The sequence below is a fragment of the Synchiropus splendidus genome, chromosome 8 (genome assembly GCF_027744825.2).
Source record: "Synchiropus splendidus isolate RoL2022-P1 chromosome 8, RoL_Sspl_1.0, whole genome shotgun sequence".
Lineage (NCBI taxonomy): Eukaryota > Metazoa > Chordata > Actinopteri > Syngnathiformes > Callionymidae > Synchiropus > Synchiropus splendidus.
In genome coordinates this window covers 7,463,860-7,477,542 of record NC_071341.1, presented here as the reverse complement: position 1 = coordinate 7,477,542, position 13,683 = coordinate 7,463,860, and the positions used below count along the sequence as shown (strand labels likewise).

Here is a 13,683-nt window from a genome sequence, read left to right as displayed (position 1 = left end):
TGTGCCTTTCTAGATTGTAATTTAAGCAAACTGTGTTTTCAGATAACACAATGTGCTGCTGTGTTGCAGCTGATTTAGAATGGACATGTGGTCTGCTTGCGCACTTCAATATATTTCCTTTTGATAAGAACAATAAGCGCTTTCGTGTGTTGGCAGAAGACAAAATGTAGTCTGGAACACAGTAATAGTTCAACAGGAAGTGACATCACGTCAGTATGTTTTCTTTATTCTGCTATAGAGGTAAAATGAAGTGTCATCTAAGGACATCTGATCTGGATGAGCTTCATTTCACTTCCATCCGCTAAGCTATTTACCGTGCTGCACGTTACATAGCTCTTCAGCTACTAATGAAATGTTGCCTCAGGGTTCCTGCTACATGTGAACTATCTTGGCGCTCCACCACGGCTTAAGTGAGAGCCGCCACGTCTTCAGAGAACTGATCTCTTTTTGAAGATGAAAATGAAATGAAGTGGAAACTTCGAAACGAATGGAAAACAAAAAAATGCCAAATGAAACATCAGAATGTCTGAAGTCAAAACATGTGAACAGACGGACCACGTCAGGACCACGTCAGATTTGTGAGAGATTTCCTTCTCATGATTGAAAAGTAGCGATTTTATTGTTGGAGGCACTTCAGCGCCCAAGCTCTTTGGTTGCGTATTCAGTTGAACAGGAAGCTCTCCGTCGCTGGACGGTGTGTTCAGTTTTCAGGCAGATGGATGCTTGTGTGAAGTGCAGAGGACAACATCAGGATGTCAGTCCCAGTGCTCCCAGCAACCCAGTTACCGTTGGAGTGAGACAACAACACAGCCAAGAAAAGCCTCCCATCTTTGGGTTTATGTACTGTTGCTTATTATTTATGACAGAGATAAATGGTGGCTTCGCAAGATGCTAAAAGCCAAAATCCTAAAAAGTGTGTATGTGGGCACATCATTCCGTGGTATTTCAGTACTCATCTTCCTGTCTTGCAAGTGTTGGTTGCCACTGTGCATGAGCTGAGATTTTCTTTTTGAAGGGGCGATTTCCTGCTGTTGAAAAGTCCATTTATAGTTTGTTGTGGTTCCATTAATGACCCCGGAGGGCATTTCACTGAGCTGTTGTTCTCTTGCTGAACTGGTTTTCATGTCTGTCACACATCGTGACACTTCTATTCAACGGCTGTGCTGAAGAGGCAAATATAGACATTGTGGTGATGGCAACAAAATATAACAGCTCAGAGCTTTCTAAATATAGCTGGCAGGATGTCACCAATTTAGATTCCAGTCCCACTCCTTTCTGTCTTACTGCACGGTTCTAATGATCATGATATTTAGGTTGTATGTATTTTAAAACTCTAACCATTGAATAATAGAATTGATATGTTCCTGGATCCTCTGCTTTATGACTAAGTTATGGATGCTTTAAAACGGAGAATAATGCTGCAAATAATCTTGTCAACCAAGCCACCAATGTAGGATGAAAGCCTACAGTGGTGTTATGAAGCTTTTACAACCTCCGCAACATAGCAACAGACATTCCTATTGTAACATTAAAAATAGAATCTGGGCGGATGGTGGAATGACATCACAGGTTTATGACAGGAAACCGTTGTAAATTGAGCAAGGAGATAATGTAGTTCAGCCTCTGTGTCACATACACATGAGCTTCAATGCTCATGTTTCCCTCCACTCATGTAAAAATCAGAATTTAAATACACAAATAGATAATTTACAGTACCGCTATTTCGTCCAGTGGAGTCTCTGTCTGTTTTTTCTTTTCATTTTTATACCTTTTTATAGTGGCACATCAAATTTCGAAATACAGTCTGAGACACATTTACCAAGCAAACCTCTGGATTTGATGAATCACACTGACCCACTTCCAGTGTTGCAACCCTGTTTAGCCCACTTCAAAAATAAAAGTGCTGTATATTCATTTTGAGGGGGAGGAGGAGCACCAGATGAGTGGAGCATAACGACTGATGTACTCGTCTTTATGGTGGAGCAAAGTTTGATCAGCCTTGTATAATTCTGCGCAATTGTAAACAGAGGTGTAGGGTAATTAAAAAAGGGGGAGGTGGTACTAATAGAGGGGTAGAGACTGTTTCATTGTTTAAAATAAGCATGTATTATGCTGATCATTTTCGGAAGGCTTTTTGAGGTTTTTTGTTTGTTTTCCAACGTGAGCTGTTTGAAGAGAACCTACTGTGTTTCTCCTCTTTTCAGATTGAATTTCCACTTCTAGAATTCTCTGAGGATTTGCAAACTACTCTCTGGAAAACCACCAAATACTGTAAATCATATAAGGGAAGCTGTTTATCATTGTGAGCACCGACAAGCTCCATGTGACCTTGTTGCCCCATGGTCTCTGTTTGTATTGTGTGAGTGTGTGTCTGAGAGAGAGAGCAATGTTTGTAGGGAGCGGGTGATCGGCAAGCCAATGGCTACACAAGGGCAGTGTTTGTTCAGGGCACAGGACTGTCCTTGCTGGCATACACACACATACTTGCCAAAAACAGAGGCTTATTGTCAACTCCCATCTCAGTTCGATCCACCCACTACAGTGGCATTTTGTATCCGACTCCGCCTCACCAACTTTCTTTTATCTGTCTCTAGTTATTGGTGACAAATTTGTTTTTGTGCCTCAATCTTATCTTGCTGCTGTTGTGAACTTAATTCTGTTTTCATTTTTTTCAATTTCGCCTGACTGAGGCTACGAGTGATTCTGAGCCCTTCAGTTCATCTTCCTTGGTTGTGATAAATGAGGTGATGATCATTTGTGTTGAACTCCCTCGATGCGGCACATTAGTTATCTCTGTCACAGCACCGCCCTAATGAGGGAAATGTTGTTTGACCCACAAGCTGCCCAGCAAATGGAGCCAGCACTGTTTAAGGCTAGTGAGTTGCTTCATGGAATACGTGACTTTCTGATGGACAAATCTCGCAGATGGACTTCTCATGTTGATCACTGGCTCAAAGACTGCACTTCCTTCTCAGTTTCCAACTGTTGGGTGTGAGTCAAACACTCATGAGGACCTTCTGTAGTGCTGTCATGGAGAGTCTCATTAGATGTGGGATGTCTGCATGGTTTGGCTCACTCACAGCACACTGCAATTACACCTACAGTGAATTACTCTGTCACTGTTATTGGTTATTCATAGTCAACCTGTCTCAGAATATTCTAGGATGTTTTTCATGTTCTTCAAGATCCAGCTGTGATGTTACTGAGCATTGAGTCGCTGAGTTACTGAGCAGCTTTAGCGACTAGTTGACTAATAATCAGTCAGCCAGTCTTAGTCATTATTCTCATCAGTTTGGGGAGAAAAGACTGCTGCTATGTGACCATCGCAACCCAAAGTGTCATAAGTAGGGATGCTCCGATGAGGGTTTTTGCTGCCGATCGTCGATACCCATCAGCCAAAGTGCTGATCACTACCAAACACTGATACCGATCACATGGATTGACAATGACTTTGTCATCAAAATGATGAGACCTTCTGTGTACACATGTGCAAACATGAACATTTAAATCAATTCAATTCAGACACGAAGAAGAAAGCATAAATAGAAAAAAAAACTTGCAGAATGCACCAACTATTATGTCAAAAGGACAACTGAAAAACACTTAATTTGATGTGTGACGTCACAGTTTGGTGAATCTCTAGAGACTGTGCTATGTCCATGAAATATTTATATACTGGCCGCTTGTAGTGCAATGCAAACTTAACATGACGGATTGAAAGAACCTTCATGGCAGACATGTTGCTGCCAGTGGCACAGCGAGTAGGGAAGAGCGGACCGCATCACAACGCGTGGGGCTTCATCAGAGCGCCGGCTGTCACACGATTGGTTGTTGTGATCGGCTATGGCAGGTAGTGATCGATCGATTGATCGGAGCTTCGTTGGTCATAAGTATGGAATCGTTTCATGGAGGGCACAAAGCTTCCACACCGCCATTTGAGCAATTAAAAAGGCTATAACGTCTCAATACAATATTTATCAATGAAGTGTTTTCATGATGCATTTAATTTTTATCTATATTCTTTTGGCAACATTATAATTGGCCACATTGACATGTTCGTCAACCTGTGCACATCATATGCAGACTCATTGTTACTGTAGTCTGACTACTAATCAAAATAATCTCGTGTAGGAGCCATACAGAGCATGCAGCTACAGCATAAAAGAATACCCAATAAGTCCTCCTTCCTCCCAGCATCCATCTTGCTATCGATTTGTGAAAACTTGAAGTACTTGTTAAAAATTATTTAGGTACAATTTTCAATCACCATTTTCTGTCTATTTATTAACTCTATTTTACTGGTTGATGCCGAGCAGTGATTTCTGATAATATCGGCCGGCCTTATCGGTTCTTCTTAAGAACTGATAAGTTGTTCTTAAGCAGTTCTCAATAATCAAGTCAAAAACTTGATGTTGCCTGGATTTCACCAAATATGCCCCTGAGACTCCAGCATTTGTTTGTGGTGAGTGATGACCTCATCAAATAACTGCTCCGTAGTTGCGACTAACCAGTTGCTTGCTCACTACTTGACAAAACATTTGTGGTGTAATTGTTTTTTTTATTGTTTTAATTTTGGGTTTTTTTTGTTTAGTTTGTGATTTGCCGTGAAAGCGAGGCACATGTAAGGTGGAGTAGTGCTCTTATTTTATACAATCAGTGGGACATCACAGTAAAAGGTGATGTGCCACATTAGTTTACCATCGGTTGCTATTGGAAATGAATCATTTGGGCAGGTACGGGCAAAATGTCAAGTGCAAAGTTTTATTGGATTTATTGGATTGTCTTTCTGTACGTTGCAGTTTCATTCTGATGCATATTTGTATCCATCAGTATTTGTTTTCTAGTACTGTTTTTTTGGGTTACACTACCAAACAGATTATATTGATGATGCTAAAACTGTCTCTTGTGGCGTGTACCTGCTTTCTGTGATCTGTCTGTTGCTCAAAAGTCACCTCTCTCTGTGTGTGTGTACTCCAAGTCGTCTTCTGTTATGATTAAATGGATGCTTGTGATGCAACATCCAAAACGAATCGTGCTGTGGGATAATAAAGTGTGTCCAATCAACCACTCTCATAAAAGATTCAGTCACTAACTTTCGTACAATTATTTGTAGTTCCAAAGGTCTCTCTAAGCTTTAATTTAGTTTGAAACCCTTGCATTTAATCTGTTAAGGCTGTGAGCAATGATGACTAATAAAACACTTTAGTCAGAAATTTGGCCGTTGGACACGTAGAGCAGATCTTAGCCACAGTACATGTAATCTTCAACTGTGTTCTCAGAATTTACTCTTATTTTGAGTCCTAAGCCCTGATAGGGGAATAAACCTTGGCCTTTGAGAACACAGGGAACTATCATAAGCCTGTACAGATCACACAAATGACTAAAGAAATATGTGGTATTATGTCTGCTTGTGTAATTTGTCAGCGTTAGACATGAGGCCAGATTGAATTTGACTAGTAATCACATGTTGGTTGCAGGTTGTCCATTTTCAACACATCCTCACTCCCATAGTGTAATGTATTGACGTTGGGAAAGTGAACTTTGGCGTCGTACACTGACGTCAAAGGCAGCTTTAAGCATTGCATCTTGATGCTGCGGCAGCGAGTCGCATAACAGAAGATGGAGCTTGATGTATGCCATGGGATGGTGATTGTTTCGTCTTTTTGAAGCCCCTCAAACTGTCGAGCATTTGAGTCACGGTGGCAGTGAGGAGAGCCACGTAAGGGGTTATAAGTAACAACTGGATGTAATTCAGTGAGGTTGAGTTGAGTCTTACTGAGAAGAAAGTTCAGATGATCAAACCTTAACCTAATTCTTGAAATTAGAATTATGTGGACTTGCTGATCGTAGCGACAGAATTGCTCATAAAGACAGTAATTTGTGTCTGGTTGCAAAAGTGGTGGCAAAATTGGATAAAATGTCTAAATATGTATTTTGACGAGGACTACAGACTATAATAGAACATTTTCTTGGACCATGGTGTTAAAATGCACTTCAACTTCATTTCCTTAAAAGCATGGCAATTAGCATATTATATTATAACATGTAAAATTGCCTTTTACGACAGTCGACACGTGTGTGTTTTGTTTGCTGTTAAGCCATAAATGATCTCCAAATATAATAAAAGTTGATGAGCATCGTTGTTTGTAATAACATCTCTTCCGATACAAGGAACGGCGCAGCCTGTGATTCAGTGTCTTTTTTCATGAATGACTGCTTTGGGACTTTTGCCACAGTTGTTTGTCACCCAGTTCCTGTCTGCTGTCATCGTTTCCTCTTTGGGCTGTAGGCGTGTGACCGGAGGTGGGGGCCGTGAACCACATGGAGTTCAGATTCGAACGCCTGTGACATCACTTCATTCACATTTTCTACATCATACAGTGGATTGTTGTTGTTGGTGTGAATGTTGTGGGTGATTCTAGTTCTCAATCTTTCACATGGAGAGAAGTTTCTGAATGATGTTGAGATTTAAAATGTTTTTTTTTTTTTTTTTGGGAGCCATATGGTGTTTTGTATCAGTTTGACGGATGATGCTGACTTGATGAGAGAAATCAAAATTGATTTTCCAAGATGTAAAGATGTAATGGAACTGCCACCTACTTGGAAAATTATATTCCCCCTCGGTGTGGTTTCATTTTTAATGCAGGTAGTGTGGGTGCGTCACACCTCGGGTCGCTCTACGGGACTCAAGCATGAAGTGCGGTAGTTGACAGCAGTTAACAAAATTTAGCATGGATGTGCTCCAGAACAAAAATCCCTTTCAAAGTGAGATCTGATTTAAAGGTCAGTTAAAGTGTCCCGCTCCTCATCTATCTCAGCTGTCTGTACTGTACCAGCACTTGTGCATCTGAGATTGATCATATAAACTGTGTTGTAAGCATATTATGCTTCTTAATCACCATCTCTCACACGTTCATGTTCTTCCATGTTTTTTTTTTTTTTTTATATAAATGGCGCACAGTGCCGGGAGTGTGACAAGCTTGCTGTTGCAGACAGAGAGCTTTAGAAACAGCCGACTGACTAACACCAGTGTTTAAAGAAGCAGCGGCACATCTGTGTAGGACAGCCTCGACACCGTGCCTGTCAGTTGTTTCAAGGAATATGATTGGATTCATTTTTAATTTTGCGTGGTGAAATCTGTCATTCAAATCTATTCGTTCACGATTTCTTTTGTCCATGTGTTTTAAGAAAGCGACAACTGTAATTGTCACTGGTTTTGCTTTTCTGTGACCAAAAACCAAGTTTTCAGTAAGTGAATAGATTGTGTTTTCTCCAGTGTATATGGGTGCAGTGCAGTATCTTTCATGATGTGCAAAGTGATCCATAAGTGATCGCTCTCCTTGTGCCCCTTTCTTCTCAGACGTGGTGGTCTGTCTCGCCACTATTTTTCATTGCAATGGGCTACGGACAAACTTTACTCTGTAAAGTCACTTGCTCCACGTCTGTCGCCACTAACCCTAACCAGAAGACACAACTCTGTCTTAGGACTCTTCTACTCGTCGCTCTTGTTAGCACTAGCCATGTTACCCTGTCACCCTGAAGGAAATGGAGGATGGGACGGGAAATCAGTGGAAGTTCCAGAGGGCAAATGGTACACCGTATGGGGAAAAAAAATTCAAATTAATCGAGAAAAACATGACATCACCCAGGCCATGTGAGTCATTAACTGAGCAGATGATATTGAATACTTAGGGGAGTAAGAATATATTGATACACTCAAATATCGTGATGATTATTGTTATTGTAATTTATTGTCCTGATATTTTAACTTGTTTATTTCGATATTTAATACATATTTCCTGCTGCTTTTGACATGTTTAATATTGTTTTCTTTTTGTTTGCTGGAGTTATTTTGTTGTTTAAGGGAACAATTCATTCCTCTGTTGGACTGCGAAATTTTACTGAATCTAACTGAACTGACGTTAAACCAATTAACTTGTTATCATGCACATAATGTACTGCATTATCTCGTTTTCCCCTTTAGTACGAACGTTCTTGTCACAATATATTGTTGAATTTGCAGGATTGCAATATATCGCAATGTATTGAGTCACTCCTGTATGGGGATATGTATCATATAGAAAAGCACCTGCCAATACACAGCCTAGTGCTGAACTGTTGAGCAAGATGAAGAGGGAAAAAAATCAATTTTTTAAAAAATGATCTATTTTTTAGGAATGCTCCGATCGATCGGTCACTGATCATGATCAGCCGATTACAGCGTGATCTGTGAATGTTGATCAATACCTGCCATTGCCGATCACAGCAACTGATCACGTGTGACAGCTGGCGCTCAGAAGCCCCGCTGGTTATGATGCGTCCGCTCCTCCCTACTCGCTGCTCACTAAGCAGCGGCATGTCTGCTGTAAAGATTCTTTCAATCTGTCATGTAAACTTGGCATCCTGCAGAACATGCACGGGAAAATGCTGTGCAGGCAAGCGCCTTCAAATAAAACGCGCCATTTAAAGCACCAGCACTTGACGGAGCACAGAGAGTTTTCTGGGCTCATGAAAGTGAGACCACTGGTTCTACAGCAGCTGGCTGTTTGCATAGCTGACACTTGGCAACACCCGCCGGTCTAAGCGCGACATTTGGAATGCTAGGAAATGATTATTAATTTGACAGAGGTAGCCTTTGACCAGCCTTTCTCAGGTGTCATTTACGCAGAGACAGAAACAACTGGACCCATCCCTGTTTTGGAGTCAGGTGCAGCATGCGTCAACCACCTCAATCTGAAACTTATGTAAACATCAGGGGTCGAAACTTTCATAAAAGCAGTGCTCGGTGTCTCAGAGTATGCAAGGATTTCGTCGACGTAGTACAGTCTCTAGAGATTCGCCTGCAACATGTCACATGGAATTAAATGTTTTTCAGTTGTCCTTTTGACAGAATAATTGCTGCGTTCAGCAAGGTTTATCTATTTTTGCCGCCTTGAAAAGATATATAAAAAGTGTCTGAATTAAAATGATTTAAAGTTAATTTTTCACGTCATGTACGGAGAAGGTCTCATCATTTTGATTACAAATTCACTGTCAATCCATGTGATTGGTATCGGTGATCCCTAGCAAAAATCCTGATGGCACCATCTTCAACATCATTGCAAATTAATTAGTAATGTGCTATTTATTTTTTACTTACTCTTTTTTTTGACATGTTGATGACCTGAGGGAATCTGTTTTTTTTCCACTGTTGCCTACACCTGTTTGAACAGAACTGTTGAACAGAAATGTAATGACTAATAACGGTACCACAGACACCTGGCAGCTCTGTTTGTTCCGTTTTCCTCTTGGAAACTGGAGTCTGGGAAGTCTTGGCGATCCCCCCCGATCTCTGTTTCCCTAGAAATTGTGATTCAAGAGGGTGTTGTAGTTCTCATACCGACATCAGCACTTGGGGAAACAACTTGACACGCACAATCCTAGCATTAAATATATCCAGCTGTTTGTTTCTATTTCACCCCTTAACTCCTAGTTATCAGCCAAGTTTGAGCATATTCAGAATACTTCAAACCTTTGACTGTTATTTTTTGTCTCTTGACGTTGAAGAAGCAGTTGAGTCAGCAGAAGTCCATGGCTAAATAAATCTATGTATGCCCTGGTTAATAAACTGTGTTGAGTTATTGAGTGTTGTATAATCATATAATAATGAAAAGATGAGCATTTGTACTTCCATTTTTTATTATTATTCTCTTCTGTTGATCATTTCTCTCCTCCTTAAAGGAGCACTATTGTTTGTTTTTTTTTTGTTTGTTTTTTGTATCCAAGTCTCTCTCATCTCACGGAAAATAGTCTTAATTCACTGAGCCTTCGTAGTTGGGTCTTCAAGTAAACTAAAACCTTAAAATCTTAAATGCTGGGTAACATGTCATGCTGGTTCTTCTTGTCACCTGGATAGCTTTTTAAAGCATAATAGGGCACCCTTAATTGGGGTTTTTTCAAGTGTAAAAAAATGGACTTAAAAGCTCATTTTTGACTCTTGATTTACATGAAGTGAACTCATTTTCCGGAGTGGATTAATTGCCATGTGCATGTTCGCCTATCTGACGCATTTCCTGCTGCATTTGTAGCACCACGGAATGAACACAGTTAACCCTCATGTCGCTCATGTCAGCGCCAGTTATCTCGCAATGACTGCAGCATTTTGGCACCTGTCAGTGAGTAGCGAGACTTGATAATGTTGTAGAAATAAAGGGAAGTAAACAAAGCCAAAAGCCACTGCGCCAGTGAGCACAATAACATGGATGTGCTAGCTTGTCGAATCTGTTCTCATGTGCTACGAATCAAACATTTATGCCACTGAACAATTTTACTAAGTGTACTGATAAAGACTTCCATTGCATTTAGTGAAATTGTAGTTTAATTTTTATCATTATTTTTAAAGATATTTGAGTAATTCAAAACAAGTGTTCTTGGTTTAAAAAAAGATAAATGAAAGAATTGCCTTTAAAGAGTGTGCTTGCATTGTCTAAAAATTTTAGTCTAAAAATATTGACAATAATATTGTCTATTCTCAATTGTTTGTGGGACGATTTATCGACCAGCAAAATTTGTTATCGCTACAGGCTTGGCACTATTGATGTTAGGTTGACTCACCACTGGCCCTTGTCACATGAAACAGTCTCCCTGATCTTGTAGACCCACATGTTACCTCCTCAGTCTCTTGCTGAAACCTAACCTGGGCAGCAGGACTCGCGGCCTGCCACCACATCCACTATAACTTGGCTCCCTCCACTGCATGAAGATGCTGAGTGCGTCAGCATCACAGTGGCCCAGAAAGCGTCTTGCATGAAGCCCATGTTTGACAGGTGGCGGTACGATTGTAGAGCCTCTGACTAACGGTGTCGTGTTGCCTTTCATGTCGGAAACTGTGCACCTCTGTTACAGTACTCGCTCAATGTTGCCTGCTCTGTTGAATGTCATCCTTTGTGTCTGTCTTCCTGCCACCACCTGTACTCAAACATAATACTATTGGCTTTGTTTTTTTCCCCTCCGTTTCCTCAGTGTGTCTCGTTATGAAAACCACTAAAGCAATGTTCGGAGCATCTCTCTTTGCTGTGTCCATTTGCATGGATAATCGTCCAAGTGGCTTAAGTGGCTCCGATGGTCCATATGTGGCGCTGATATGGAACCGCCCTCGACTCATCCGCTGGTATCTCAGGCACTTAACGTCACGAGGATGGACCATTAGAGGCAATCATGGTTGTCGGTTTTAATGGGTCAAGAAGAGATGGACTTGTGACCATGTGGTAGAGTTAATGTACCCGGCTGCTCCGGTGCTTGGTAATGAAGCAGAACAGAAGTAGGGTGACTGCTGATGTGGTTTGACAGGAGCATGAAAACAAACAGAGCTGATGCTCAGAAGTCAAATGTCCGTTATCTTGATATTAAACTGAAATCTTGAGTCTACATTCCAGCTTTAACAATTATTTTACTTCTTCAGTCTACTTCTTCTCTATTTGAATATTCTGTTTTGTCAGTCTTCTTTTTTTACCCCTCTCTTTCCCCAATGTAAGCTTGCACTATTCTAGCCACATAGGAATCAATATATAAGGGTGTTGTTTGCTAACATACTCTAAGTAACAGATGTACATGTGGTTTGACATTTACAGTTGGGTTTTACACTGGGTTTAATGTTGCCCTAGAATCAGGTGACTCCTTCATATTTATACATGGTTGCTAATGCAGAGCTTTATAATTCTTGCTGTGAAGCATTACTTTCACGTTCAGATTTCGTGGGTTGTGGTTGTTTCACACTGGTATTTTTAAACTTGTTCTCCAGGGCCTTGAGTTGCATTTACTTCAATTAAAGGAATTCTTTTCAGCGAAGATGAGGATTTGGTTCTTAGAACTCAAGTGTTTGTCTGTCTCTGGTGAATATTAAGTATTTAAGTGTCTTGGTAATCGTCTTCTGTCTTTTGTGCCTCAGACTGGCAGATTTTCCTTAGGACTGTGCTTTGTTATTTTGTCCAGGTCCTTATGGTTGAGGTGCTGAGTGGTTCCCCTTGCCATGCCTCCTGCCATGACAGACCACCTGGACATGTGGGCGGCCCACCAGGATCTGGCCAGCCATGCTCCAGATCAGGTCACAGTGGACTTCCTCCTGCCCACTGGCATCTACATCCAGATGGACGTTCCACACGAGGCGACAATCCAGCACATCAAACTGGTATGCTGTTTTAATCACACGTTTGGTTTTTACGTTGTTGGTGCTCATCCATGCATCACAAGAATGTTTTATTTGCAGTATGCCCAGTTCATTTAAATGCCTTACTTCATTCCCACACATTTAATGTTCCTTATATTTACACTTGTGATGACACACTGTATGTTGTGATGATTGACTGTATATTAAATGAATTGAAACTACACCTCTAACTTTCAGGACAGGTCTTGAATGTCTGTACTGTCCTACAAGCCTTGTTATACATTTACTTTGATAAAATATTGTTTTATTGTTTTATATCATCACCTTTCAGCCAAGATCTTATGGGGGACTGATGTAAAATCACACGCCCCAGTATTAATACAGTAATGCAGCTGGGTTGAAGAAAACTTGAGGAATAGAGAGAGGTGAATTCAACTATTTAATACAAATTATAATGATGTGAGGTTAGCTGGTTTGACATGCCAACAGGACAAATCCTTGTCTGAACTCAAGAGAGTGTTTTGGCTACAGCTACAGTGTTTGTCGTAGGTTTTTGTGTTTGGAGGGACCGTTGTAATAGTTTATAAGCATTCAAAACATTAGGAAATTTAGCAATTTGCATCATTCACTTTGAGGAATGTAAAATGTAAACTCCAAACTTTTAATTGTCTAAGAACTGTACAGATTTCTTTAATAGATGTTCAATCTAATAATACTGTATTCAAAATACAGGGGTTGGATGAAATAATGGAAACATCTTAAAGCTTTTTCAGCTTTAAGATGTATCTTCACATACAAGTAAACTGACATTGTTCCATCTTGATATTCAGGTCACATTCACAGTTGAAGACGTGTCAAAGAACTTTTACAGTTTTTATCCATGTTGTTTATTCAGTCTCAAACTGATGAACCTCATGAATCCGTCTGCTGAGAGACTTCGATTTTGTCCAGCCAGCCATAAATATCGCTTTAAGAGGAGAAAAAAGCGTTGGACACAACATTTCCCAGAAAATCAAGCGTCCGTGTTCACATGCCCTGGAAAGCAAAAAGCTGCTCTTTTGATCAACGTCCTTATCATTTATCAGACGGAGCCCATGAGTAGTGAATGGGAATATTTCTTTCACTCTAATAAACACTTTGAGGACTGCTGAGAAGAGCCAGTGTCACACTCTTTCATGGAACTTTTACAGTCTTCTAAACGTCACTCTCTCAGTGTGACTGTTGTACTGCTGCCAGAGGATACATTTTTAGATCAACTGCGAGTTACGTTCCCTGTTTCACTCATTTACATTACGACAATAGGTGCAGTAATTGAATGCACTCCCATGTTTTTTGTTTGCTCAACTGCGTGTTAGATGTTGTGGTATGTGAGGCTTTAGGAGGCACTCAGACGTGAATCATGCGAAGATTAGCTGATGCAGATTACTCACCAGCGGACTCGGTCATGTTCCTCTGACTCACTTTTGCATCTTGATCTTGAAAGTCATACTTCACCCTAGGAACATTGCATAAGATGTTTTCTTTTACTGAAATGAAGA

At 40.5% G+C, this 13,683-nt stretch overlaps 1 protein-coding gene across 2 annotated transcripts in view; it reads left to right on the top strand.

Moving 5' to 3' along the window:
• The window catches only part of pik3cb (phosphatidylinositol-4,5-bisphosphate 3-kinase, catalytic subunit beta), a 57,070-nt gene that overhangs the window by 16,636 nt on the left and 26,751 nt on the right, over positions 1–13,683 (top strand). The window contains exons 1-2 of one of the 2 annotated variants that reach the window (XM_053873889.1): positions 276–578; positions 11,971–12,166. In XM_053873889.1, coding sequence (XP_053729864.1) covers positions 12,008–12,166 — 159 coding nt within the window. In that variant the 5' untranslated portion in view covers positions 276–578; positions 11,971–12,007. Of the gene's footprint in view, positions 1–275; positions 579–11,970; positions 12,167–13,683 lie in introns of those variants that run through there. The other variant, XM_053873888.1, reaches the window with a different exon arrangement.